The sequence below is a fragment of the Mixophyes fleayi genome, chromosome 1 (genome assembly GCF_038048845.1).
Source record: "Mixophyes fleayi isolate aMixFle1 chromosome 1, aMixFle1.hap1, whole genome shotgun sequence".
Classification (NCBI taxonomy): Eukaryota; Metazoa; Chordata; class Amphibia; order Anura; family Limnodynastidae; genus Mixophyes; species Mixophyes fleayi.
In genome coordinates, this window is record NC_134402.1 from 406647553 (window position 1) to 406672662 (window position 25110).

Below are 25110 nucleotides of genomic sequence, written 5' to 3' on the forward strand. Positions count from 1 at the left end.
CAGTTTTATAATGAGATAATATTGGTCTGGAGATAAAAGATACCACATGGGAACACATCCAGAAACACAGTACACAATATATATGAAAGAATCAGAGTAGTACATAGCACATCTCAAGTCTACCACATACATAATTAAAGGGAAGTCACATCTTATTGTTTCCACAATAATTTAGAATGATATGCTTCAAAGAAATTTTAGTACTGATATTTTAATTAACAAGCAGAGCCCTTTAACTAGCCATTGTCAAAACAATAGCTTAATAGTCCATGTGGCCGCTAAAAGTCTCTGCCTGATAGACTGCCTAGCTAGCTGAGGACATGGTGACTGAGGAACTGGGAGAGAAGATGATAAGGTCTAGCGACGTGACATGAACAAGCATCACGTCATTCACTGCTGGTTGGGGACCTGCTGGTTTATGACAGGAGGCCTTGATGGAGATGTTTTTTCTTTAAGTAATGTTGGTGTTGTCAGGGAGATCTTAAAAATGTTGTTTTAGGTTCCAGAATCTCCTCAATATGTCCCTGACTACTAATATAAACTAGATAAACCACCTCTTACTATAGAGTTCTGAAGGTGGCTTGTGTGGAAAATGAGAAACAAATACCAAATTCTAAGACCATAACCCCACCGGTGTTTCCTCTGTGTCCACTGTCAGAATGGCCCCCTTTGGTTCAGTCTCTGAATCTTGTGTATTCTGAGCCTGGGATTCCGTGGTGGGCTGCAATGAGTGCTGTTCTGTGCACTGAGGAATAGAGTCAGGTTTGGCAGCTTCAGTACCTGGAAGAAACATCACAATAACAAACAAATGATGGAGGTACGCTATTGTAAAGCCAACTACAGTAATCACGGCAGTGTGCACTCATGGTCTCTACCATTACAACTGCTTGGAACACTTTAATGGCTTATTCTGACTTGTAGTTAAAAGTTAGAAGAAATCTACAGGCTGCTGGCAAGATAAAATCTCCTCAGTCTTATATATGGATTATGGAAGCAGAAGAAATCTTGGTAACATTGGTAGAGACACACAAGGTTCCTGACTTCGTAGATTGTGGAGCATAATAATTTCACTTTATAGTCCTTATACAGCATTTTGTGGTCAACACTAATTAAGGATCAACTACAAACCACAGAAAGTGAAGATCAACAATACTTCTTTATATGCATATGAGTGTATACTTGTCCTCCTAAAGTGTTTTACAATTTTACATTTCTACAATGACTAGTTAACCTTTCATATTTCCCCCTTCCACTGTCTCTCCTCATTCCAACCCTTCCACACCACAAGCTCATAAGTCATTGGGTAATACCACAACATTGTTTACTAAACAGAATCATGGCTGTAAATCATGGCTAGCATTTCACTAGCCTGCTCTTTAACTTCCTCCTGATGTAGGGGGTAAAGCCCTCAGCCAGTGGGTATTTCCCCGGTGGGCCACTGACACTGCCTAGAGGTGACATGGTTATATTGCTGTATTTGAATTATAATTTAATTTACTTAAATATAACACACACTATTCCTGTTCCAATTCATATTACTAAAAGGTACATTGAGAAATATTTTTATATTCATAGAAAAAGTATTTTACCCAATAATCTTTGTGCTTCCTTCTTGAGTATACTTGTAATAAGAGTTCTCTGGAACCAGTGACCAACACCTTCAACTTCCCACAGCAGCTCTTGATCTCCAGGGTATTTGTCTAAATACTGCTTGCAGGCTACAATACAAAGATATGACAGGTTATAATGTGAGCACTCCCTGCTACATTCCTAATGAGGAAAATGGACAATGTAAAGGAAAACACAACATTACAAGATATATATTTACTATACAAAAGAAAAACATATAACAGTTTTGTGATCAAGACTCCAATTTCCACTAACATTTTACTTAAACATGCCCTTTACTCAATTAGTTAGATGGAGACCACCACCCCTAGGATATCTGCTCTTTGCCTGATACACACTGCTCGGTCTCCAATTGGTGTGTTCTACAGGCTTCTGATCATAGAAAATATTCAGAGTGAGTATGGCCGACTGGAGCAGTAGAGCAGACCTTCTCCTTATACCACTAGAAGGCATTCCAGGAGCCACCAAATAGGACAATGGCCATTGTGACAGTTTTATTACTTGTATTTTTGTGTGAAATTAAAAAGCATGTCTCCACTAAAAAGCGATCATTTCCCTGTAATGAGCCCTTTGCCGCAGTGTTATGGCTACATATTGCTGGTGATTTTCTTTTATAGAACAATGCTATAACAGAGCTGCAGCAAGATCCAAATATTCCACTGACAGAACCTTACGGACCTGCAGCAGTGAGACCTGCATGACGTCGGTCACAGTGAGTCTCCACAGCAGAAACACAAGCCATTGCTACATTGCTATACTTTAATCGAATGAAAAGTTAAAAGTTGTAAGACATAAGTATAAAGTATAATGGAATAAACTCAAAGTAAATAAATCACACACCGACTTGCAGTGCATTTCCAATATATCTAATACAATAAGGTTCATATTCAAAAAGAGAACCAAAACTGTACTATAGACTGAGGGAGTTATTCACTTACCAGAAAAAGAACAACAGAATATATATATGTGCGTATTTCTGCTTTTTGATGTTGATCTACACAGATGCTTTGCACAACATTTTGCAAATTTTTGGTCTAACTAAAATGAGTCTGTTTTGAAAAATCAAAAACCTCACTAAAAAAACTAAATTTTTATTTAATTTCTCCTAAATACAACTTATTTCCCCCAAATTTATATCTTAGACCTTTTGTGAGAGTAAGGGGACATCAAAGCTACCATTATTTATGCTGTTCCAATGCTGCAATTTTAGTTTTTAATTAGAATGATTATGTGTCGATATTAATGTGTTTCTTAAAGAAATTGCCTAGAAGAAGCAACATAGCTCTAATTTATAGTATTGGTTGAGGCCCAGTTACCACCAACTTTGAGATGATATAAAGATCTAGCCTGTTTGCGTTACTAAAAGGGCTATGTGGACTCCCCATTAATTAGGATTGTCTCCAAACATGTGCAGTATCATCTTTCATCCCACAAAACTAAATCTTGATTTTCTATTCAAGCACAAAAGTGTTACTGCATTTACACTGTATTCTGCGTGGAATCCAGTCCGCCTTGGTTCAGCAAGTCCTATCCATAATAAGAAACAAAAATTTGTTCCTTTAATAATCAATTACATCACGCATATTTGTGTGCATATCTGTAATAAAGATAGATAGATAGATAGATATATAGAATATTTCTCTATTACCCATAACAAAGGATATAATAAGATAATCACTAAATGATATGGTACAGGTCTTTTTTCTGTAATAAGACATAACAAAGCAGAAGTAAATTGCCGTTGTACTGTGCACATAGTACAAAGCCAGGCAGAAATATAATATTATGCATGTGCTTTGGATGCCTCCCCTGCAGGCACAGAACTACATCTCCCAGCATGCAGTGGCAAGGAGGAGCTTGTGAAGGAGCAGCTATAAACAGCAGTTGTGGGACTGCTAGAAGACACATCCTGAGGGGAGTCCTCTGCAACAAGACAACTGGAGACCTGAATGGAGGTCTGAGTGATATTGAGACCCTAGAGAGGGAGAGACACAAGGGCAGAGTGGAAAAGGCTTCACAGTGAGAGAGCTTACCAGACACCTGAACAGAGAGGAGGCACATTGGATGCTGAAGAACAGTGGGGATAAGTAACCCATGTTACCTTATTATTGATTTGCTTGGAGCGAGTATTGTGTTATTAGTCAGTTAGGGAACAGGTGGGGAGACCTGAATAATATTGTACAATACCCTTTTGTGTGACTGTGATATAATAACAAGGGTGAAGTGTAGGGACAGATAGGGGACAGAGACTGTATTTAAAACTGAGAAATACTGCACCACTAGAGACACTGCGCGATACGGAATATGAGAAAATGAATTCACAGACAGGACACACAAACTGATACATATACCATAGCCAGAAAAGAGGGTGTTACATAAATAATCCAGTATCACTCAGATACATATAATGCTAACTTATGGTGTAGTAAACTGATCTGACTAGAAAAAACCTTTTCAATTACAAAACATCATCAGGTGTGAATATTCAGAGCAGACAAATGAAGTAAATGACACAGATTACATGATTTGAGGTGAGACGGTTGTACGATTCCTATGGGAAACAGATCAGTAACAAGACATGCAGTATGAGTAGCAATCCTATATATGGGGGGCAAGGATAGCAACCAGTTACCTGAATACATTAAAGTTGACAGAGGATACCTCAGTCCAAGTGTCTCTTCTGTAAAAGAATCTACAAAATCTTCAATCATCTGCAGTGCAAAGTCTTTTCCACGGTATCTCTTCCTGACAAACATGGTGTCCAGCACGGGAAGGGTGTAACTTTGTGTGAGATACGTACTGCACGCAGTTCCTGGTAAACGAGCCAAAAAATATTAATGTGAAGCCTTCCTTTGTGTCATAGTTATCATCCCATTCTGCAGGTAAGTCAGGGGTTGTATCCACTTATTAAATGCTCTCAAAGACAGACAGTCAATTAAAGCCATGACATTGGCTTACAATGTGTTTCTGATATGTCTGACACAAGGACATCTACATTATAAAACAATGCAGCAACTGTATATGTTATACAGTAACGCTGTGCCTCTAGGAACCAGAGAAAACGTGGAGACGTAGCACCGTTTAATGCACAATTTCACCTCTATGTCGGCTTTGCCAATATTTAGGAGCACAACCCCATTTCACTCCACAGATGCATTGCATGGCGTGTTCACTGTATCCAGTAAAGAACGTCTATTGAACCAGACGTAGTAGCAGGTAAATGTTTAAGGAAGAGTTAGGAAAGGCTATTAATTTTCTGACCCAGTGCAGATGGCATTACAGATAACCTTGGAGGGGAGAAGAGCAGAGCTTGTCCTGACCAGCTCCATCGATCCGGTCAGGGTCATTTTTGCTGTGGAGTTGCACAGGTCAGAGCTATGAGATGGTAATGTAACAAATATAACAATACTCTGCCACAATCACTTCAGCCATCAAAATAACAGCAATAACAACAAACAAATACTGACCTGATGGCTTGACAGAATAAAATCCAATGGCTTCCCCTCTCCTCCACAATATTTTGGCATAATCCGAGCTGCTGTGGCAGAGAAAGGGGATCTCATTCCTCTCCATCTCTTTCTTTCGATATATAATTCGGTTTAGCACATACAGAACTATTCTTTCTCCAAGAGACCTGACCTGCAAATAAGATACATCAAGATACTAAGTTTATCTAATAATCTGCATAATATTTATAATCTACTTACATTTTCCCACTTGGACAGTGCTATTTTCCTACTGTTTTTCTTTGGAGCCTATTTAAATTTTTGTGAGTATACACATTTTATTTATTGCCACCACCCAACACAATATATCTGCACCACCTTTTTTATTTTTGCAATTGTCCTTTTTTCAGAACTTGATATAGATTACGTATTCTTTTTTTCCTATTGTTATTTTTTCTCTTGTTTTATCTGCTCTGAATGACAGCAGCTTCTGAGTGTCATATTTGCATTTTGTCTCAAAAAATATGTATGGAATATAAGCAAAATATACATTTATATAATCTCCCATGAAGGCCAGCATTTCCATTTGGTAAACATCATATGAACTGGGCCCAGCTGTTTTTAATTGTGTTTATTGAGACTGTGTATTTTGTTGTAATGTATATTGATTTTGACTTTTTTCCCCTTTTTGTACAGAATAAGGAAAGATGATAGCAACAAAATAAAGGCACAGGCTGAACCCCTGCTCATCTCATCAACAGCATTGACCCATCATCTTTGCATCCTCTCTCGAACCTTACTTGCTCCCATTTCTTCCCTATCATGTCCCAATGCTGTTGTCTCTATTTACAACACCACACTCTCTGGTGCCCTTGATACTGCAGCCCCTGCCACCCCCCTTCATCCCCGCCAATCTAAACCACAACACTGGCACTCCCTTCTGACTCATCTCCTCCAAAAGTGCTCCCGCTTCTCTGAACGCAATGGAGGAAATAAAGCTCTCCAATTATCGCCCCATATCTCTGCTTCCCTTTGCTTCTAAAATTCTCGAACGACTTGTCTTCAATCGTCTGACCCACTTTCTCTCTTCACACTCTCTTCTTGACCCTCTCCAGTCTGGCTTTCATCCCCTTCACTCAACTGAAACTGCCCTCACTAAAGTAACAAATGACTTACTCTCAGCTAATTCCAATGGTCACTTCTTTCTTCTTGTACTCCTTGACCTCTCTGCTGCTTTTGACACTGTCGATCATCCTCTTCTTCTCACCACCCTTCCCTCCCTAGGTCTTCACGAAACAGCTCTCTCCTGGTTTGTCTCCTACCTCTCTGGCGCTCTTTTAGTGTGTCTGCTTCTGTCCCCCCTCTTCCCCTTTCTATTGGAATCTAACAAGGCTCTGTCCTTGGCCATTTGCTTGTCTCTCTCTACACCACCTCTCATGGTGAACTCATTCAATTATTTGGCCTCCAATACCACCTCTATGCTGATGACAGGTAAATCTCTATTTCCTCCCCTGACCTCTCTCCCGCTGTCCTAACCCAGGTATCTAGCTGTCTCTCTGCTGTAACTACCTGGATGTCACAGCGCTTCCTTAAACTCAACATCTCCAAATCCGAGCTCCTCATCTTTCCTCCTGCCAATGTTGCTATTCCTCCCAACATCTCCCTCTTGGTTGACAACATCACTCTTTCTCCTGTCACCCCAGCCCACTGCCTTGGAGTCACCCTTGACTCAGCCCTCAGCTTTACCCTCATATCCAGTCCCTCACCAAATCCTGTATCCATAACATTACGAAAATCCGTCCCTTCCTCTCTCAGGAAGCAACCAAAATCCTGGTCCATTCACTCATTTCTCAACTTGACTATAGCAACCTCCTTCTCACTGGTCTCCCTCGCTCTCGCACTTCTTTCCTTCAATCCATACAGAATGCTACGGCTACGCTAATCTTCCTCTCCCACTGCACCTCTTCCGCTTCTCCTCTGCGTAAATCCCTTCATTGGCTCCCTGTCCATTTCAGAATTCAGTTCAAGCTCCTTACCCTCACATACAAAGCCCTTACCTACACTTCTCCCCCTTACATCTCTGACCTTGTCTCGAGGTACATACCTACCCGGCCACTCCGCTCCGCCTCTGACCTCCTCCTCAATTCACCTCTTATTACCGCCTCCCATGCTTGCCTCCAAGACTTCTGCCGTGCTGCCCCATATCTTTGGAATTCCCTACTCCGTCTCACTCAACTCTCCCCCAAACTTCAGTCCTTCAAACGCTCACTCAAAACTGACCTTTTCAAGCTCGCCTCTCCTACCACCTCCTAACCATTCCATCAAATCACCTCCTCTTCCTCGTCTGCCATCTAAATTTTTGTCCCAGTTGGTCCTACTGACTCTCACCACCCCTCCCTTTAGAATGTAAGCCCTCGCGGGCAGGGTCCTCTCTATCTATTGCCCCACATCTGTCTCCTGTCACTTGTACGTCCTGTCACGTCTTTTGCTGCACTCTGTGTGAGTCCCCATAGCAGTACTCACACTCATCTGAGCTACTGACATGTATTACCTCAACTATTTGTTACTTGCTTCTGTATCCGGTGCTACGGAATCTGTGGAGCCTTATAAATAAATAAATAATAATAATAATAATAATAATAATATGGGCACCATAACCAATGGCGGTTCTACATGGTAGACACTACAAAGCCCTTATGCACAGAGCAGGAACACTCTAGACCTGAACATGTGTGCTGTGCCAAGAAAGAGAGAGCCCATAGGAGGCAAATGCTTAAAAGGCAGTTTTAGTAAAAGAAAACGTTTGTTAAAGTTTTCAAACTTATTACCTGTTGAAGGCCATCCCGGGAGGAGTTTGATGTCCTCACAATGTCATCAACTGTCCACCACTGATGAGCAAGATACAGTGCCACAGCTACAACACAACAATACAATATCTTGAACTGAATGAAAAATAAACATTATGTATGGTGATGTATGCTTTTTGGGATTATATTTTTTGTAGTAATTACATTATAACTGATATTCAGCTACATTTAAAATATAAGAGAGAGTAAAAGTAGTGTGGTGAACTAAATACAGCTTCTGAGCTAAATAAATTGCTTCCAAGGCCAAATACTTACATACCAAGTAAAGTCACTAGTGGATATTCATATGTATCAAAGAGTATCACTGAGCTAAATATTATGTAATATATTATGGTGTATGGTGGGTCAGAACATATTCTAACTGGCTAACAGAAATGTTGTGTTCAGATTTGTGGAGTAACAGCTGTGATTCTGCAGCAGGAAGAACAGACATGGCTTTGCTTTGTCATTTAAGCCTTTATTAGCATCTCGTTATGTCTCAAAGGTGCTGAATGTGGTTTTAGTTCCTTGTTGAAACTTGGTGTAAAGATAGGGTAAGAGTGAAGAGTGTATACAGTATTAATTTGGGTTTAGATTTTATTTAGGAATATCAGCAAAGTGATATCATTGACCTACTGGTGTCATACTTGTAAAACCCATGAGGGATTACTCCTTGAGTCATTGATGAAAATCATAAAGAACAGCCACAGCACTAGCGGATGTTATACACAGCATACATTGCTTTCTAAGAAACATATAAACCAAATAATGTCAGAAACAACAGGTCACTAAGATATTTGTGCATACAAATGTACATTAAATAAAGTACAATATAACAAATCAATGCACGGTTTTCATGCATTGACCCCAGGAAACAATGTCAGCTAATCAGATTCTACAAGTTGAACACACTTCTGCCAATAGAGCCAATAAAATAAACAATTTAGGACATCAAATATTGGATGCAAGTTATACATCTTACTGCATTGAGACCTGACTGGGGCATCATACCTGTAAGTGTATCTTCTGGTGCAAAAAGAGCCAGGACTTTGTGTGTCTGATCCCCTCCATAGAGTGGGACATATCCTACTGTAGTAAGGCTGATTGGTACCTGCAGAAAAGAGCATAGCAAAGTGACATGGTATATTATTAACAACCATTAACTATTAGTAAGTAAGTATTGCTTGATTCCCCTTAAAAAGACAAGACTCATCACTTTAATGTTTCTGGGCAATATTGTGACTGAATGGCATTACGCTAACAACAGAAATACATGTATCTGACATGTTACTGTCTATGCATCCCCCATAGGCAAACCGTTTACAACCCAGCCTCTGGAGCCCCTAACAGGTAATGCCCAGAGAACCTATCCGATCTACAAGCCATTTAAACTACTATGATATACATTAAATTAAACAGGTTAGCTAACTGTAATATAAAATAATATGAACCCTATTGACTCATGTGGTTTGTACATTAATATAGTGAATGCATTTTAATGTGGTATGGACACATGTAGAATTTGTATTAAGCCTTTTCAAACCTCACTATGTAAAGAAATTCCTGTATGCGCACTGTTGACAATAGCAGAATAGATTTTTCCTTAGAGGAACTGAAAATATCACACTGCAAACTTGTGCAACTGCCCCCCCTTCATCTTTTGTATGTATAATTGTCAGACCAATAGTTAGACTCTCTATAAATATGGAAAGTGTGGGAAGCATGTGTTCTTGTTAGAGATTTTTATATATATATATATATATATATATATATATATATACACTAGATAGATATGTACTAAATAGATATAGGGTAACGAGGTAAAATATATTTTGACACACAGATAAGAAACTATTCCAAAAGGCTTATCTGAATTAGTGGCGCTATATAAATAAATGATAATGATGATGATGATCTGCACTGATCTATGGCCGTTGGCCATTCAGATGAAGTCCATCTGTGACCAATTGCACAGAGGTGGACAGTACACTCCTGACATTGTACTTTGGTCATACACCTGTACTAGAGTCTGCATGGTAGGAGCAACCACCTACAGCTACACCTGTGGAAGGAGAGACTTGCCTTGGCCTCAAGGTCTCACAGCATAGCGGGTTGGAGGCTGCTGAATTCATGATGCACCTGATCAGTAAAGCTTGTTATCAATTTTACATCTTGTACACTGATTTTATTTATGTTTGGTTTATTAAATTCATTATACAATATTATGGTCCTTTTGCTGTTAATATGTAGCTGATACAATACCAGCTACATTGTATCATCGGTGAAAAACCTGCTGATGGGAATTAACTCTAAGGAGCACTTTCAGGGGTTTAACACAGATAAAGGAGATAGGATCAGTGCAGACAATCCTTTTTAAATAGATTTCTCTGTACATTAAGGGGTTTGTGTAGAGTTGAACATAAGTGATTTTTATCCATAAAATACACATTTCCGTATTGTGCGCACTGTATGTAGATATGGCTGTATCTTACACGCCTGACTCGCGTCAGCAGAGTGCAGTAAGGGCATGTTCATGTTACTGTGACTGAGTTACAGGTGGAAACATCCGCAGATACTTCTGTCACCAGAAGAATTTCTTGTGGGTGCTCGACCCTTGGTGGAAAGATCCGCACTGATGATGGTCATCATCAGTACGGACCTATCCGGTATAAAAAAAATGAAACAAATAAAGAACAGCGTGCAACCCTCCCCTAACAGTGAACTACACACCAGCGCTTATAGACTAGGCTGGTTACCGCTAATGGGGGTGACCCCACGCTCTTCTCCCCCATTATACAGACAGTGGTTATATTTGCTGTGTGAATCTGTTGGCATAATCGACACAGTAATCCCTATGGGTTAAATATGTTTAAGTACTATAGTAAGCACCGTCTATTTAGAACCTGAAACTGGTATTAATATTACCTCTCTTCCATCCCGCAAGGACAAATGCTCCAGGTTATCCGGGTCAGCACATCGCAGGTAAGACAAATAATCTTCTGACAGACTCTCCAGTTCATCATGGCTGCAACTATCCAAGATATCAACCGGGAAGGCCATTCCTGAAGGACAGATAAAACATGAGCTTTTTACCCCTGAGCATTGTATTAAAACATATTACCTTTACATATGTGTCTGTAACAGGGCACGAAATGTCAGCCTGCCACCTCCAATGGCAATACATTCACTTTAGTTTACTTTCCAGACCAAAAAAATCCCTTCTGTACAGACAGCTCCCTGTTCTTCCTTCTCTCATTAATTTATTCTTTCCCCTTCCCCAATGCTCCATACCTCATATGCAATCAGCGAGTATTGGAGGGGATGTCCCCATCTGTATGACACTCTATGTTGCTGCTTGGTGGCTCTGATTGGCACTTAGGTGACCTCATCACTGAGCTGTACGTGTTAATAGCTGATCAATGACCCGGAGCAGCAGCATGGTGTGTGATACCAGCCTTGCTCTACCTCCCGCTTCTACGCAAGGTAAGACTAGACATGGGAGGGGAGCAAATTATTTATAGGGGGGGGGGATGAATCACAGGAGAGGACCGTGCAAGAGAAATTAATTACAGTAGATGGGGTGGTGAAGAATGAAATTACACAGGGTAATTGGCAATGAGTAATAGAGGCGACTGGTGGAGGAGAAATGAGTTACAAAGGTGAAATGCTGCTGGTGTGAAATTGATGACAGGGGAGGGTATAATATGTAGAAACTGCCTGAAAAATCATGGAGGTCACATGTCCATGAAATCACTGCAAAAAACTATATCAATAAATATTTCTATGTCAATCATAGATTTGCCTAAATTGGCTATTAAAACAGATATATATATATATATATATATATATATATATATATATATATATATATATATGTATATATATAGTATGTGATGGGAATTTGATCGAAGAAAGCAGCCTTTTGGTCAGTGTCTAGTGTTTTGGTGCCAGATAAGGGTCTCCGCCCAGCAGACTCAGAGTTTAAACATAAAAGAGCTTTCATTGTCAGCAATAAAGTGAACCATTTTTATTCAGGTATTCGCAGTTAGCTTAGGGAAGACCTCCTGCATTTATTTCTGAATGTGCACATGCTGTAGCTTACTGCTTGTACCTGTAAGATAGCCAATAAATTATATTTTTCTTTTTCCATTCTCAGCAAAATGGTGCTACCAACTTCTATAATATGAAGAACACAGATTTGTAGATACTGTCAGATGAAATATACATTCCAAAGTACTACTAGGACGACCAAACACATCCATGTACTGTATGTGAGGATTGTCCTGCAGATATTACATCCTTTATGGTTGTAAGTGAGGATATAGATCATAATGACGGAAGTGCAAGAAGCTCTTTCCAACAATCATCTCTATCAGAAGTCCTGCTGCCACTACTTCTTCCTCTAGAACACCAGCATCACATAGGGCTGCCCAATCCACTTCCTCAACTAACCAAATATCGCAGACAACTGCATACAAAACACAGTCAATATGACACCCGAAGATCACAAAAAAACTGAAAAAGACCTTGCAAGAGAAACATGTTCCTCTTGAACGTCATTGTCAATAAGCATATTGACTGAAAGCTTGTAAATGACCAAGGACGTCATATTGTTTGCCCAACAGATATTCTTTGATCAAACCTCCTCTACTCAGAATATAGCCAAATAAAGCAATCTGACCAAGGAACAACCAATAAAGCACTGTGTTCTAGTACTTACAGATGGATGGACAAACATGAAGGAATCATAAACTTTGTATAACTAGCAGTGAGGCATTACAGAACAGATATATAAATAATAACCTTTGTCCTAGAGAAGATTGGGGGTGTTAACTGCTTTGCTAACTGGCCATGTAAGTAACGTGAAAACAGCATTCAAGATAACTATCCACATATTACTGCAACAGGATGTGAATCCTATAGACTAATCCTGCTACTTAATGACATCATGCAAAAGGATAACTGATACATTCACCACCTCCATCCTTATTGCTTACAACTACTAACCCCTTCACAGCACTCAAGCACAGGGACTATAGAGACACAAGGAAGACAAACACTCTAACAAACACAGCTCATCACGCCCAAGAACCCCCTATCGTCCTATCACAGCAGGCCTGTAACTCCTCCAACCTCATATGCAGCAGCAACAGAAAGTCATTTCACCTAAGCATACATGCAGACGGTCTACCAAACTACAATCTGTAAACGACTTATAGAAGAGCAAGAAAAACTATATTCTGTCAGACATTGCTTATCATAAGGGACAGAAAAAATATCTATTGTTGAAAATCTAAGAAAATTTCTATTTACAAGTAAAGATTTCAGAACTTCACCATCATCTATTTATATAGCGCTACTAATTCTGCAGCGCTCTACAGAGAACTCATTCACATCAGTCCCTGCCTTATTGGAGCTGAGCTTACAGTCTAAATTCCCTACCACATACACAGACTAGGGTCAATTTGATAGAAGCCAATTAACCTACTAGTATGTTTTTGGAGTGTGGGAGGAAACCCACGCAAACACAGAGAAAACATACAAACTCCACACAGATAAGGCCATGATTGGGAATTAAAACCCATGGCCCCAGTCCTGTGAGGCAGAAATGCTACCCACCAAGCCACCGTGCTGCCCACTTGTTGGAGATTGAGGCTTATTTTTAGAACCTCCACCCATTCACAATAAACAGAAGATAACCCTTACTAGCAACTACCACTGTTTGAAAGAAGAGCGTGTGTGCAATCACCCAGGTAGGAAAAGGGTAACAGTGCAGCCAAGTGGCAAGGCATGAAAAAAGGAAATGAAAAAATCTTTGTTACTTGAAATAAAAGCAGCTAAATGGCTCTTTTTATGAATTATATGAAGTGTAAGTAAGAGTCAAACCAGCAGTATGATTGAAAAATGCAAAACTTAAAATGAATGAGGAGGGCAGGCCAGATGTGAACGTACACAGTGCTTTATGATGATAATTTCACTCATGTAAGACATGTGCCTTTCTGCTCCTCCTACAGAACCACAATGATATCAAACAGTGAATGTACAGTGGGGTCATGCACCTAAATCTGCATGAACCTGAAAACATTTGCTCAAATGTGCACATATAGCACACTTTGTAAATAAACACCAATTATGAATAGAACACTTCTAGTATACTTTGCTGCTCAAATAAAAGTAACATAATAATATATTTATAATAAAAAATGTACACATTTATTATTGTTTCTAAGGTGTCGCAATAATCCACAGTGTCGTACAATGGATAAATTAAGCATGATACAAAGAATGCACATGTATAAAAAGCAAAATGCAAAACAAACATAAGAATAATACAGAACATACACGATACATAATGCAGTAATAATGTGTCTCGGGGGGTTATAATATGTCTTGAGTGTGGCATGATAATGTGCCTTCTGGTGGCGTGAGAATGTGACTGGGGTAGCCTGATTTGTCTGGGGGGTGGCGTGGTGTGATTTGTCTGGGACGGGGGGTGTTGTGGTGTGATGGGTGATGTGGCAGGCGGTAGCGTGATGCAGGATGTGGCGTGATGTGTCTGAGGGGTGGCGTTATGTAGCTGGTAATAAATGTAATATTTTATTATAATGTATGTATTTTATACTGTGTGATCTGTGTCATGTACGATGTTCACTTATTGCTCGGTTTTCTATATATACATTTTCCAACAGGTCCCAACATTCCAGGATCTATGCAAGAATCCAGTACCAGGTTGTGAAAGCTGCAATAACCAGTAGGTGAGAGTAACATCATTTTAATACATAATGGGGGAATTCAATTAGCTGCAAAGTGAACATCTGTGAGATACTTTGCGGCTGAAATTTGACAGAAATCACTGTTCATTTTTCCTCCCAAGGAAAAATAAGCAGAGATTTCTACCGTAATTGCCAGTAACGTGCACTGAGCGATACCCATGTATCACATCGCCAGCAATTGAATCTCCCCCCAATATGCCACGCCCCCAACATTATGCGGCCACACCCCTTCACCAGCACTGCTGCGCGTCGATATATATCTTCCTGCGCACCCGTGGGGGTGGGCGAGGGCAAAAGTTCACTGTACCCTGGCCCACAAATTTCTCTTGCCAGTCCTGTGCATACCATTATATGACATTGGTGTGCCCTATGCTGCAAATAGAGAGTCAAGCTGAACGTAATTAATTAATATCTCACGAGACACCATATAACAATAAGCTTTGCAAAAAGTACTGTAATTATTATTAATATTATCTGAAACTGTGTGCTTTAAATGCCAGGGCTGATTTTTAGTCCCAGTCCGGCCCTGTTCATATGTGTCATATTGTGACAGTCATAGCTAGATAGATCATATGAAGTATACTTCATGACTAAGTGTAAAAGTAACAGTAATACAATCAGTTAGGTAAGTGTCCCCTTTCCTGATTATGAGCAGTTATGCTCATCTCTTCATACTGTTATTTAGGAATCTTGCTACCGATCCCTGTGTGATAGTGGCTGAGTGTTTTCAGTGCCCACTGGCCTGTCAGCTCACATATAAGTCACAGCATCTGCGCCTCTCACCAGACTTCCTCTGATAGGCTGTGATTAATTCCGCCTGAGTGAGCAAGCTCCAAAAAGCCTTGAGCAAAAATACACTCAATAAAAACACTCATGCAGAACGGATATTGAAGTGGAAAAGAATGTCCAAATAAAACAAAATATGTGCTCTGCTTCCCTCCTTGAAAATAGTTAACAACATGCAGAAACCATGCGGGTATAGTGCAGAGCAGGAGTACAATAGAGGGTGGGAAATATGTCACTTAAATTAAGGACAAATGAAACACATTTGATCTTTGCATGGGGATAGGCTGTCGGTGCGATAAGAGGTAAAATTATGGTTTTGGGAAGTTGACAGCAAGAAACAGCAGAATGGTGGATGCAAGGTAAGTAAAAATGTGTAGTATTGTAATGGATAAGCCTCTCTAAATATGTTTATCTCCACTGCCCCTGAAGCAAAGCAAATAAATTCCTTTCACTGAAAAAGGAGAGCCAGCACTAAATGTTTTGACAGCTGATCAACTGCAAAACCAACATCTAATATGATGTTTGAAGCAAGAAACCCCAACACAACAAAAAACAAGGCATCTGGAAACAAGTATATTTCTTACCTTTGTAGCAGTCTATTATTATTACTCTGTGCTGCTGGGGGACCCTGCTCATTGCACTTTATAATGCTCATTCTGTGACTTCATGCCTACTTCCATACCTCTCCTCCTAGCATGGCAGTGCCTCAGTCACATGCAGCATGACCCTCAGTAACATAACCACACAATATCAGAACACTAATCTCCTGAAATATCATGTACTGCTGTGAATATTCAAATTATCTGATTGGCTAAAAGCTGTTCTATCCCTGCCAATTTCAAAACTGAAGACATAATAGACAAGCAGGAGATGAAGGTAAAATAGACAAAGGACTGTAGTGAAACACTCCTTACAAAGGGGGATATTGATGATTAATAGCCTGTACTCTTATAACAATGGTTCCCAACTCCAGCACTCCAACCTCGCTGACAGTCCAGGTTTTAGGATATCCATGCTTGAGCACAAGTGGATAAATAAAAATGACTGAGACACTAATCAAGTCACCTGTACATAAGTATGTATATCTTTCAAACGTGGATTGTTATTGGTGCTTGATGACAGGAGTTGGAAAACTCCTATATAAAATATATATCTTGTTTTCCAGAGTGTTGTCCAAAACTTTCACTGAAATCACTATGGGGAGAGTTTATGTTCAAGACACTTGTACAAACCTTTCACAGATTTCTTCCACACCGCTGGCACTAGCCAAGTAAGGTCCAAATAAAAGATCCAAAATCCACCAAACAAGCTGCAGGAGACAAAAACTCCCAACCCACACTAGAATCGGCTTCCTGGCAAAGGAGAAATGCCTTGGATACCAGTCTTCTGCCAGGAGGATGAATCCGGTGGCTAGTAAACCGTTCCAACAGACGTAATGCAACACACAAGCTTAACTTAAATGAAATAAAAAATACAATTTACTCTGTATTAAAGGACCAACTTCATTCTAAGGGGTCTATTTATCATTGATGGGTAGTGGCCTGTGGGAGCTATCATTGTATATCGCAGCATAACCCAGTGATATATAATGTTGTATCTCCGCTGTTTATGAAATCTTCCCTGTTCTCCGATGCTATGGAGAAATCCCCCTTTTCTATATTAGGATATGGTGGTTTCGTAGTCTGCCTAACACTACTGTGAAGTGCACCGGTCATGCTCTGGTCCTTCCTGTATTTACTGTGAATGTGCCTGCAAACATTCACCCATGTGCAGGTTAATGCTTAAGATTGTGCCAATGTCACTGGCTGACAGTGACTTCTGTCATGAATGAATCATCACCTGATCACCTCCTTCACCAGCAGCCTAACGCTGCTGGCGAATAGTGGATCTGATCATTGTATGGCTATTGTGCATGCGCACTGTGATGGGATCAGGTGATGGATCTCCAGAGGAGAATAGGACTCCATTGAAAAGATAAGCTAACCTCATCATGAGATAGTGTTAGTTTTTTAAAGGATGGCAGTGAAAAGCTTGTTAAATTGGGTCACACCGCAGACTCTATAAAGGTCTATGGGGACTGTAGTGACCAGCGTTAAACAGGTTAAAGACAAAAGAGATCTCTCCTGCTTTAATCCCTTGTCAAATTAACAGAAGAAAGAAGGAGAAACAGCGGTCTATCCTAATGAGGAGGACTGCATAGCTTGGGACGAACTGGAGATAATACTGGTTCATGTAAACAAAATATTTGTTTGTGAAAATAAAAGGGACTGTGTCAAGAACTAATTCAATTCTGTGTTAGTCAAATAGTATTCTCATTTGAGGGAACATTCTACTTTCTCAAACATAATGGATCTGTAAAGTTAGAAAATTGGGATGTAACATCACAAGAGACTATAGGACCTATTTATTACACAGGTCAACACTTATTTTATTGAGTGATTTTGGGCTAATCTAGTGGATCTGATTCCGAATATGACATTGGTTTTCCTAGATTGGCTCTATTTTTTGAGATAACCCCACTGCAAAACATAAAAGAGGAACGCTGCATTCTGTAATACTGGTCTCCTGTCTTGCTTGTCAGTCAATACTCAATGAGCTTCCTCGGTTCCTAGTCAGTGGCCAATTAGGGGAAGATGTTTAAATCCAGCAGCTTCCTATTTCCCTTGTGTGATAACTGTGGTTTATAACTATGATTTTGCGCTCTGCTTTGACTATTGTTACCTGCGCACCGCACTGACTTGTCCTTGACTACCTCTCTGATTGATTATCACTGTACTGACTTTGGCTTGTTTTAATATATTCCATGTCTGAACTGATACCGGATCCATTACAGTAAGTTCACCTCCACTCCTTCCTCTCTGTTCTCTTTTGTACCAGGGATACTGTCTCTAAAATTTTACATTTCTTTTGATGCTAAAATAATAAAAAAAAATGTTTCTTCCCAGGACATGCAGTGATTGTGATGGTAATGAATGGTAATTTCCCTACAGTGCTCCCTAATTCATGGAACTGAGCGATGGTGGTAACTGGCTGAGAAATTTCAGTGTTACCAAGAAATTGCTGGAATGATGGTAGAAACTGTACTAGTAGTATTGGTGGGCCCTGTTACTGTACTGGTATTTCTGGAAGAGTATGTCTTTTGTATTGATGTGCTAAGAATTACTGAAGATCAGTAGATAGGCAAACATGTATCATAGCTTGTGGACGAGATAACTTTGTAAGTTGATGATTTGATAAATTGATAATTCTATGTTTGGAACAGTAGCTGGGTATAGAGTTTAAGACACTTGTTGTGGTTAATTAATTAGAATGTCATAATTGTGGAGGATGTCCTGATGCAGTTATTGGAAGCTTCTTTGTGTAACCCCTGGGGATACTGGAGCTGGACTTGAACACCCAGAGGCTACTAATCACATTTGCATCAGTAAGAAAATAGATGGACATTTACCAGTCCTGGAAGAGAAACTATATCTCCCACAAGGCTACGGTAAAAAAGGGGGCGGAGCCAACAAGACTGAAAAACCCCAGAGCAGAGGAGGAGAGAGATGGAAGAGCATCCTGAGAAAGACTGAGCTGTGTGACAAGTCCAGAGAAGGTGACCCTATGCAGAAGGGAACTGGATTAGTGGTCTGGGCAGAGAGAACAGAGAGTCTTGAGGAATAACAGAGCAGAGGGGAGTAGACAACAGAACCTGCTCTCAACTCGCTCTCCCCCTTACCTTTCTGGCTCCCCCTGTGCCTGTTCTGTTCTCCCTCCCTTAGGATGTAAGCTCATTTGAGTAGGGCCCTCTTCCCTCATTTCTCCCTACCTGTTCTTCTGCTCCGTTTTTTGCATCAGCCTGCCTGGCGTTTCTGAAGTATTAATTGTTTTGTACTGTTTCACCCTGTATAGTCAACTGTTTTGTACTGTGTACGGCGCCGCGGAAACCTTGTGGCGCATAACAAATAAAGGATAATAATAATAATAATAATAAGTCACAGACTGAAGCTGAAGGAGGAGGTTTGCATGCACATGTGAAGGATATTTTGCAAGTCAGTCATTTTGGAGGAAATCAAGTTCAGATTCTGGGAACCACACTGGTGCAAATAAGTAACTGTCATTAAGGGAAACCTTGTATGGCCTTGCTATATAGTGGCTCACAGGTGTCCATCATGTTTGAGAAGTGGTACAGAGGAAATCTATCTGACTTGCCCATCAAGCCGTTGTATGGACTGACCATCTGGGGTCTGAGCGACAAGAATTATCCCTACCTCGGTTACATCACTGTACCACTGAAGTTCCCCCAGGAAGTAGCTGGAATAGAAGAAGAGGTGAAAGTGGTTGCACTTGTTTGTCCTGAGACGACTGAAGGTGAACCTTGAGATGTCCCAGTGATTATTGGAACTTACTCACACTTGTTTGAGAGATACTGGACAACTGGTGCCAAGAGATGGAAGGGGCAAGTTATAGTAAAACACTTAAGAACCATCATATGTGCCTGGCTACTTATAGGGAAAAAGAAGGAAATATTTCTCCGCAAGATACCACATTAAATAGGAAGTTCTGATCAATGCTTTGATGGAAGTGATGCTAGTCAAAAAGACCGACATTGGCTTGTTGAGCAAATGCTACAAAGAGAGGCTGCCTTCTCTTCAGGGAACTGGGATTTGGGCCTAGCCAAACGGGTGGAACACCACATAAGGCTGACGGACGACAGTCCTTTCCTAGAACGGCCAAAATACCTAGCACCTACTGATTTGGACGATGTTCGGGAACATTTAAGGGAGATGCTAGAGAATGATGTGATTGAGAAATAAGGAAAGCTCCTATGTTTCTCCTATTGTGGTAGCTAGAAAGAAGACAGGGAAAATACAAGTGTGCGTGAACTACCGGACCTTAAACAAGCGCACTATTCCTGATCCATTCATTGTTCCTAAGATACAAAGCCCTTAACTGTCTTCAGGGAAGTAAGTGGTTTTCTGTGCTAGACCTATGTGGTGGGTACTATCAGGTATTGATGAGTCAGAAGGATGCTAAAAAAAAAACACCTTCATCTGCCCAATTGGATTTTTTAGCTCAACAGACGGCCACAAGGAATTTCAGGGGCCCCAGCATCCAAAGATGCATGGACTAAGTTGTCGGTGACATGCATTTCTGAGAGGTACTGGTCTACCTGGACAATTTGATAGTATTTGGCTGAAAATTGGATGAGCACAACGAAAGGCTCCACAAGGTATTGGATCGATTAATAAAAAAAAGGGGTTAAACCTGTAAGGTTCGAATCCCTGATGGTTATTTTGTTTTGATGATTTTGGTTGGGGCTTAAAAGATTATTTGAAAAATGCTGTTTGTGATTTCAGTTGTTTGGTTGCCGGTAGTTTGTGGTCTTCACATGTTTTACAACAAAAACCACAAGTGGCCTGTGCGGTTTTTTGGAGATAGTTAGGATAATAAGCAGCAGCTGGTATTGAGGTTGTGGGTCTACTCCTAGCCTCAATTTGAACAACTACCTTGCGTTGGTGATCCTCATATCCAAGTGTGTTTCGTCTCCACCAAAATTTACACGTTCCATCACAGAACACTTTCAAAATTATTAAGTCATGTGAGACAAGTGATATCACTACTTTCCAAATGTAAGATTTGTATGAGTGTATATGTGTATATATGTATATAATTTGTATTACTTCATATATTGAAAATAGTAATAAAATTGTATATTAAAATATTTGCAAGGTTTGGTAAAAGTAATTACCTAATTAGTAACCAGCATTTGATAAAATACATCAGTCAGTAGTTTATTGGTATAATACTGTCAGTAATATTCTTACTGTGTCTTTACATGGTACTGTAGCCTGATGTGACACTCACTCTACTCACTCCTCCTACCACAACTTCTCTGCTGTCAACATTTCCAGAGTTAATCTGATGGCAAATAATGTAATCCCGTTTATCCTATCAAGTCAACAGGCAAATACTGACCTACATTGCAGCCGCAGTTCTGGCTGAGAGCATTTTTCAACAAAATTGGATTACAAACAAACCCACAGGAGGACATCCCCTGTGTCTGTGTCACAGAATGTATTCTTAGTTGCATATACAAGTTCCATTACAATAATACACACCATGCAATCCACTGTAATGCAGCTTTCAACCTAGTTTAACAAATAGCCTTTCTGTGCAGTAGTTGTTTCTTTATATCAAATAATTATTATTATCATTAATGTTTATTTATATACTTTATATTTATTATTATATAGACAATATGTGTCATTCATATCAGTCTATATTCCTTACACACATACACAAGGTTAATTTTGTCAATAGTCATTTAACCTAACAGTATACAAATACTACACATAAGGTCCTTTTCAGGAATCAGACTGTGAGGCAGAAATGCTAAGCACTATGCCATCATGCTCCCCTATTATAGTGATGAATGGTAAATACTGCAATGTATCCTCAAAACACATTGATGCAACATACAGAATGGTGGAAGGAGGTGGAGAGAATATGAAAGGGATGTCTAGCTGGGCCACCATTTGCCCATATGTTCTTGTTTTTTTATGCCAACACACTTCTCCTGCACATGGTATAGCACCCCTCTGACCCACACTTCTATCAGTGCTCCAGTACTCCCTTGCGTCAGTTTTCTTCCCCTATCCAGCAGAGTCTTCAGGCTATACTCCTCCCCTTAATAATGCTTGTGCAGAATATTCAGTTTTTTGGACTGTTTGTCAGTGACAGATATATTCATGTTAACAAAAGTAAAAAAGTCACTACAAAATATCTGCTTTTTTTCTCCTAAAGTACTGGATGGGGAAATTGGGGTAGTAAGTTTATATATATTTTTACACTGATTTATGTGTACATGCTAATGCACTTACACTATTAAATGAGACTGGATGGCACAAAAGACATCCCACTGATACCAGTGGTAGAGGTCTAATTACCATGACTTCTGAGGTGTTGTTTTACCTTGATTAGAAATTCTCCACCCCTTAAGATTTACATGAAATCGCTTCTTGGCCTTTTAGCTAAGATCAAGTGTAGTATCTGTTCTTATCAGGAGGGCCTAGTCTCACCCTCCTGAGAATGGGCAATGCTGCATTGATCCTCTGGCCAAAGGGCCGGTGGTGTTTGGATCCTGCGGTGCTGATGTGCCCAGGTAAGAGCAGCACCGGGGGTGCCTGAAAATTCACATGGTTATAGGTATGCACCCTCACTGTGAAGAGGGTATGGCACGACCACTAGCACTTTATGTCCTCCCTGCATCCGTTTTTATTTCTTGGTCCTGGCCTTTTAGCTGGGGCAGAATTTTTTTCATCCCCACCAGCACAGCACTTTTTTTTCACGTTTTTCATTTGTTTACTCTTGTCTAGTACGTTTTTTGAGGGGGTTGGGTATAGACTCTTATGGGGACCCTCTCCCCAAGTGTTTGGAAGCTCCGTCCATCTGGGGGGAGCTCGAGAGTCAGTTCCCCTTGGGAAAGCTTTGGCCTACCGATGAGAGAAAGGGACCTGAGGACCCTTGCCCCCCAAGGGGTCATTTGGCTCTGGAGATCAAGGATGTCAAGGGGCATTTTCTAGCTCCAGAAAAGGAGGGGCTGAACAACTTTGTCCCTTTCTGGGGCCTTCTGGCTCCTGGGGGATGGCGAGGACCAGGACCCTTCCATTTACGGAAGGGTCCCATTCCCAAGCTCATAGCACAGTCTCTGCACTGTATTGGGTGATTTGATTTCTAACCTTGTTCGTGGTATCTACAAGTTTTTGTTTCATTTTTCTTTTTTGATTCAGAATCTGATAATTTACAGCATTTTGGGAAAAAAATTTGAAAATTTATGAAAGACTGTCATTGAAGTGTGACATTTGACGCTCTCTTTGTGTGAATTGTAAGTTTTCAAAAATGTCAAAGCCTCCAGATATCGAAAGTCATTTAAAAGTAAAATTTACACCATCAGCTAAAAACGAAAATGGATAACAGACTTTGCTTTGTGCATTTTATGCCAACAGTGAAAGAAATATCCCCTAATTAAACCAAAGTGTTATGAACAAGTTTTTGAATTGTGTTAGAAAGTGAGCAGAGTGGGACAACATTGAATATCTGAACATTAGTCTTCGTTTAGAGAACATTACGCATAAAGAACTAAAAATTCATAAAGCATCATGGCAATCAAACTGCTACATACTAGGTACCCATAAAGCTAATATGGATTGAAGTAGGAGGTTGTATGAAGAGCAGATGTGTGAGCCATTGCCATCTACCTCCAGCCAAGAAGAACAAAGGTAAGAACACTTCTGTATTATACAAATAATTGCTTCTTTTGCAATGAAGAAGGAAAAATAAGAAATTCATTATAATTGATAGCAACCGATTCAGCAAGCATCCACAGGAAGAGAGCAGTTGAACTGTCGAACAATGAAATCTTCAATTCTAGGTCCTAAATGATTGTATAGATCCTGGAGACCCTCATGCAAGGGATATTGTATATCGCAAACAATGTTGGAACATACATGTATGTAGTTTATGTTTTGCATCGTGGGCAGCACAGTGGCTAAGTGGTTAGCACTTCTACCTTACAGCACTGGGGTCACGAGTTCAATTCCCAACCATGGCCTTATCTGTGAGGAGTTTGTATGTTCTCCCTGTGTTTGCGTGGCTTTCCTCCGGGTGCTCCGGTTTCCTCCCACACTCCAGAAACATACTGGTAGGTTAATTGGCTGCTAACAAATTGAACCTAGTGTGTGTGTGTGTGTTAGAGAATTTAGACTGTAAGCCCCAATGGGGCAGGGACTGATGTGAGTGAGTTCTCTGTACAGTGCTGTGGAATTAGTGGCGCTATATAAATAAATGGTGATGATCCCAAGATTACCTATGGTGCAGACACAGATTCAAATTCAGTTACTATCAAACAACAAATGTGGAATTTTTATCCTGATTAAGTGATTTTCTCCATGAGGGTAACGTGCCAATAATGGGGAAATCAAAAAGCTGAATGAAGAACAGATGAAAACTAGAAAACAAATCAAAAGCTTCATAGAAGAATAGCTTGAAAGTGTTACTATTATCTTCCGTATTTCCAAAAGGGTAAATGAGACACAAGGAGTCTCACTGAAAGTAAAAGTACATGTTGTATCTCACGCAGAAAAACAATTTGAGGATATTGGGAAAACATAAGAACCATTCTTGAAGCAGCTCGGATTCTCGGCAGAGCTGTACTAGCAGGTGAAAAGTGGATATTCACTGGAAGTTTTGAGGCACTTGGTAAATGTTGTTCCACAGAAGTTAGTCTTTTGGTTCTGTCAAGGTCAGATGAATATGAAAAGTACTTTAGAAAAGCACGATTCCACTATACTGAACCGGGCTCACACATTTTTATGTATGAAATGCTATCACCACCTCAAGCTTCCAATGTAAACACTACAACTACTTGGCACACCTGTGAAATGCTGTTGCAAGTGGCAGTGGGGCTCACAAAGCACACAGCTACCTGCAGCAAATTCATCATTCTATTTCTGCACAGCATTGGAGCTTCAATAGACTATGTCAGAGTCCTTTGTTTTGAGACGCAGATAGCAACAGAGGTAGTATAACGCATGGATGAGTGTGGGGGATCTTCAAAGCACAATGAGAAGGGAGACACAAAAATAAAAC

The 25110-nt window shown here is 40.1% G+C and overlaps 1 protein-coding gene and 1 pseudogene across 3 annotated transcripts in view; one reads left to right on the forward strand and one right to left on the reverse strand.

Moving 5' to 3' along the window:
* FAM169A (family with sequence similarity 169 member A) overlaps nt 1-25110 on the reverse strand; it is a 63949-nt gene that overhangs the window by 19158 nt on the left and 19681 nt on the right. For all 3 annotated transcript variants that reach the window (XM_075181843.1, XM_075181864.1, XM_075181854.1), the window contains exons 2-8: nt 10847-10983; nt 8933-9032; nt 7904-7989; nt 5097-5268; nt 4262-4441; nt 1590-1718; nt 632-780 (exon numbers count right to left, since the gene is read on the reverse strand). In XM_075181843.1, coding sequence (XP_075037944.1) covers nt 632-780; nt 1590-1718; nt 4262-4441; nt 5097-5268; nt 7904-7989; nt 8933-9032; nt 10847-10981 — 951 coding nt within the window. In that variant the 5' untranslated portion in view covers nt 10982-10983. The remainder of the gene's footprint in view (nt 1-631; nt 781-1589; nt 1719-4261; nt 4442-5096; nt 5269-7903; nt 7990-8932; nt 9033-10846; nt 10984-25110) is intronic.
* LOC142137183 (U2 spliceosomal RNA) lies at nt 22474-22684 on the forward strand (annotated as a pseudogene).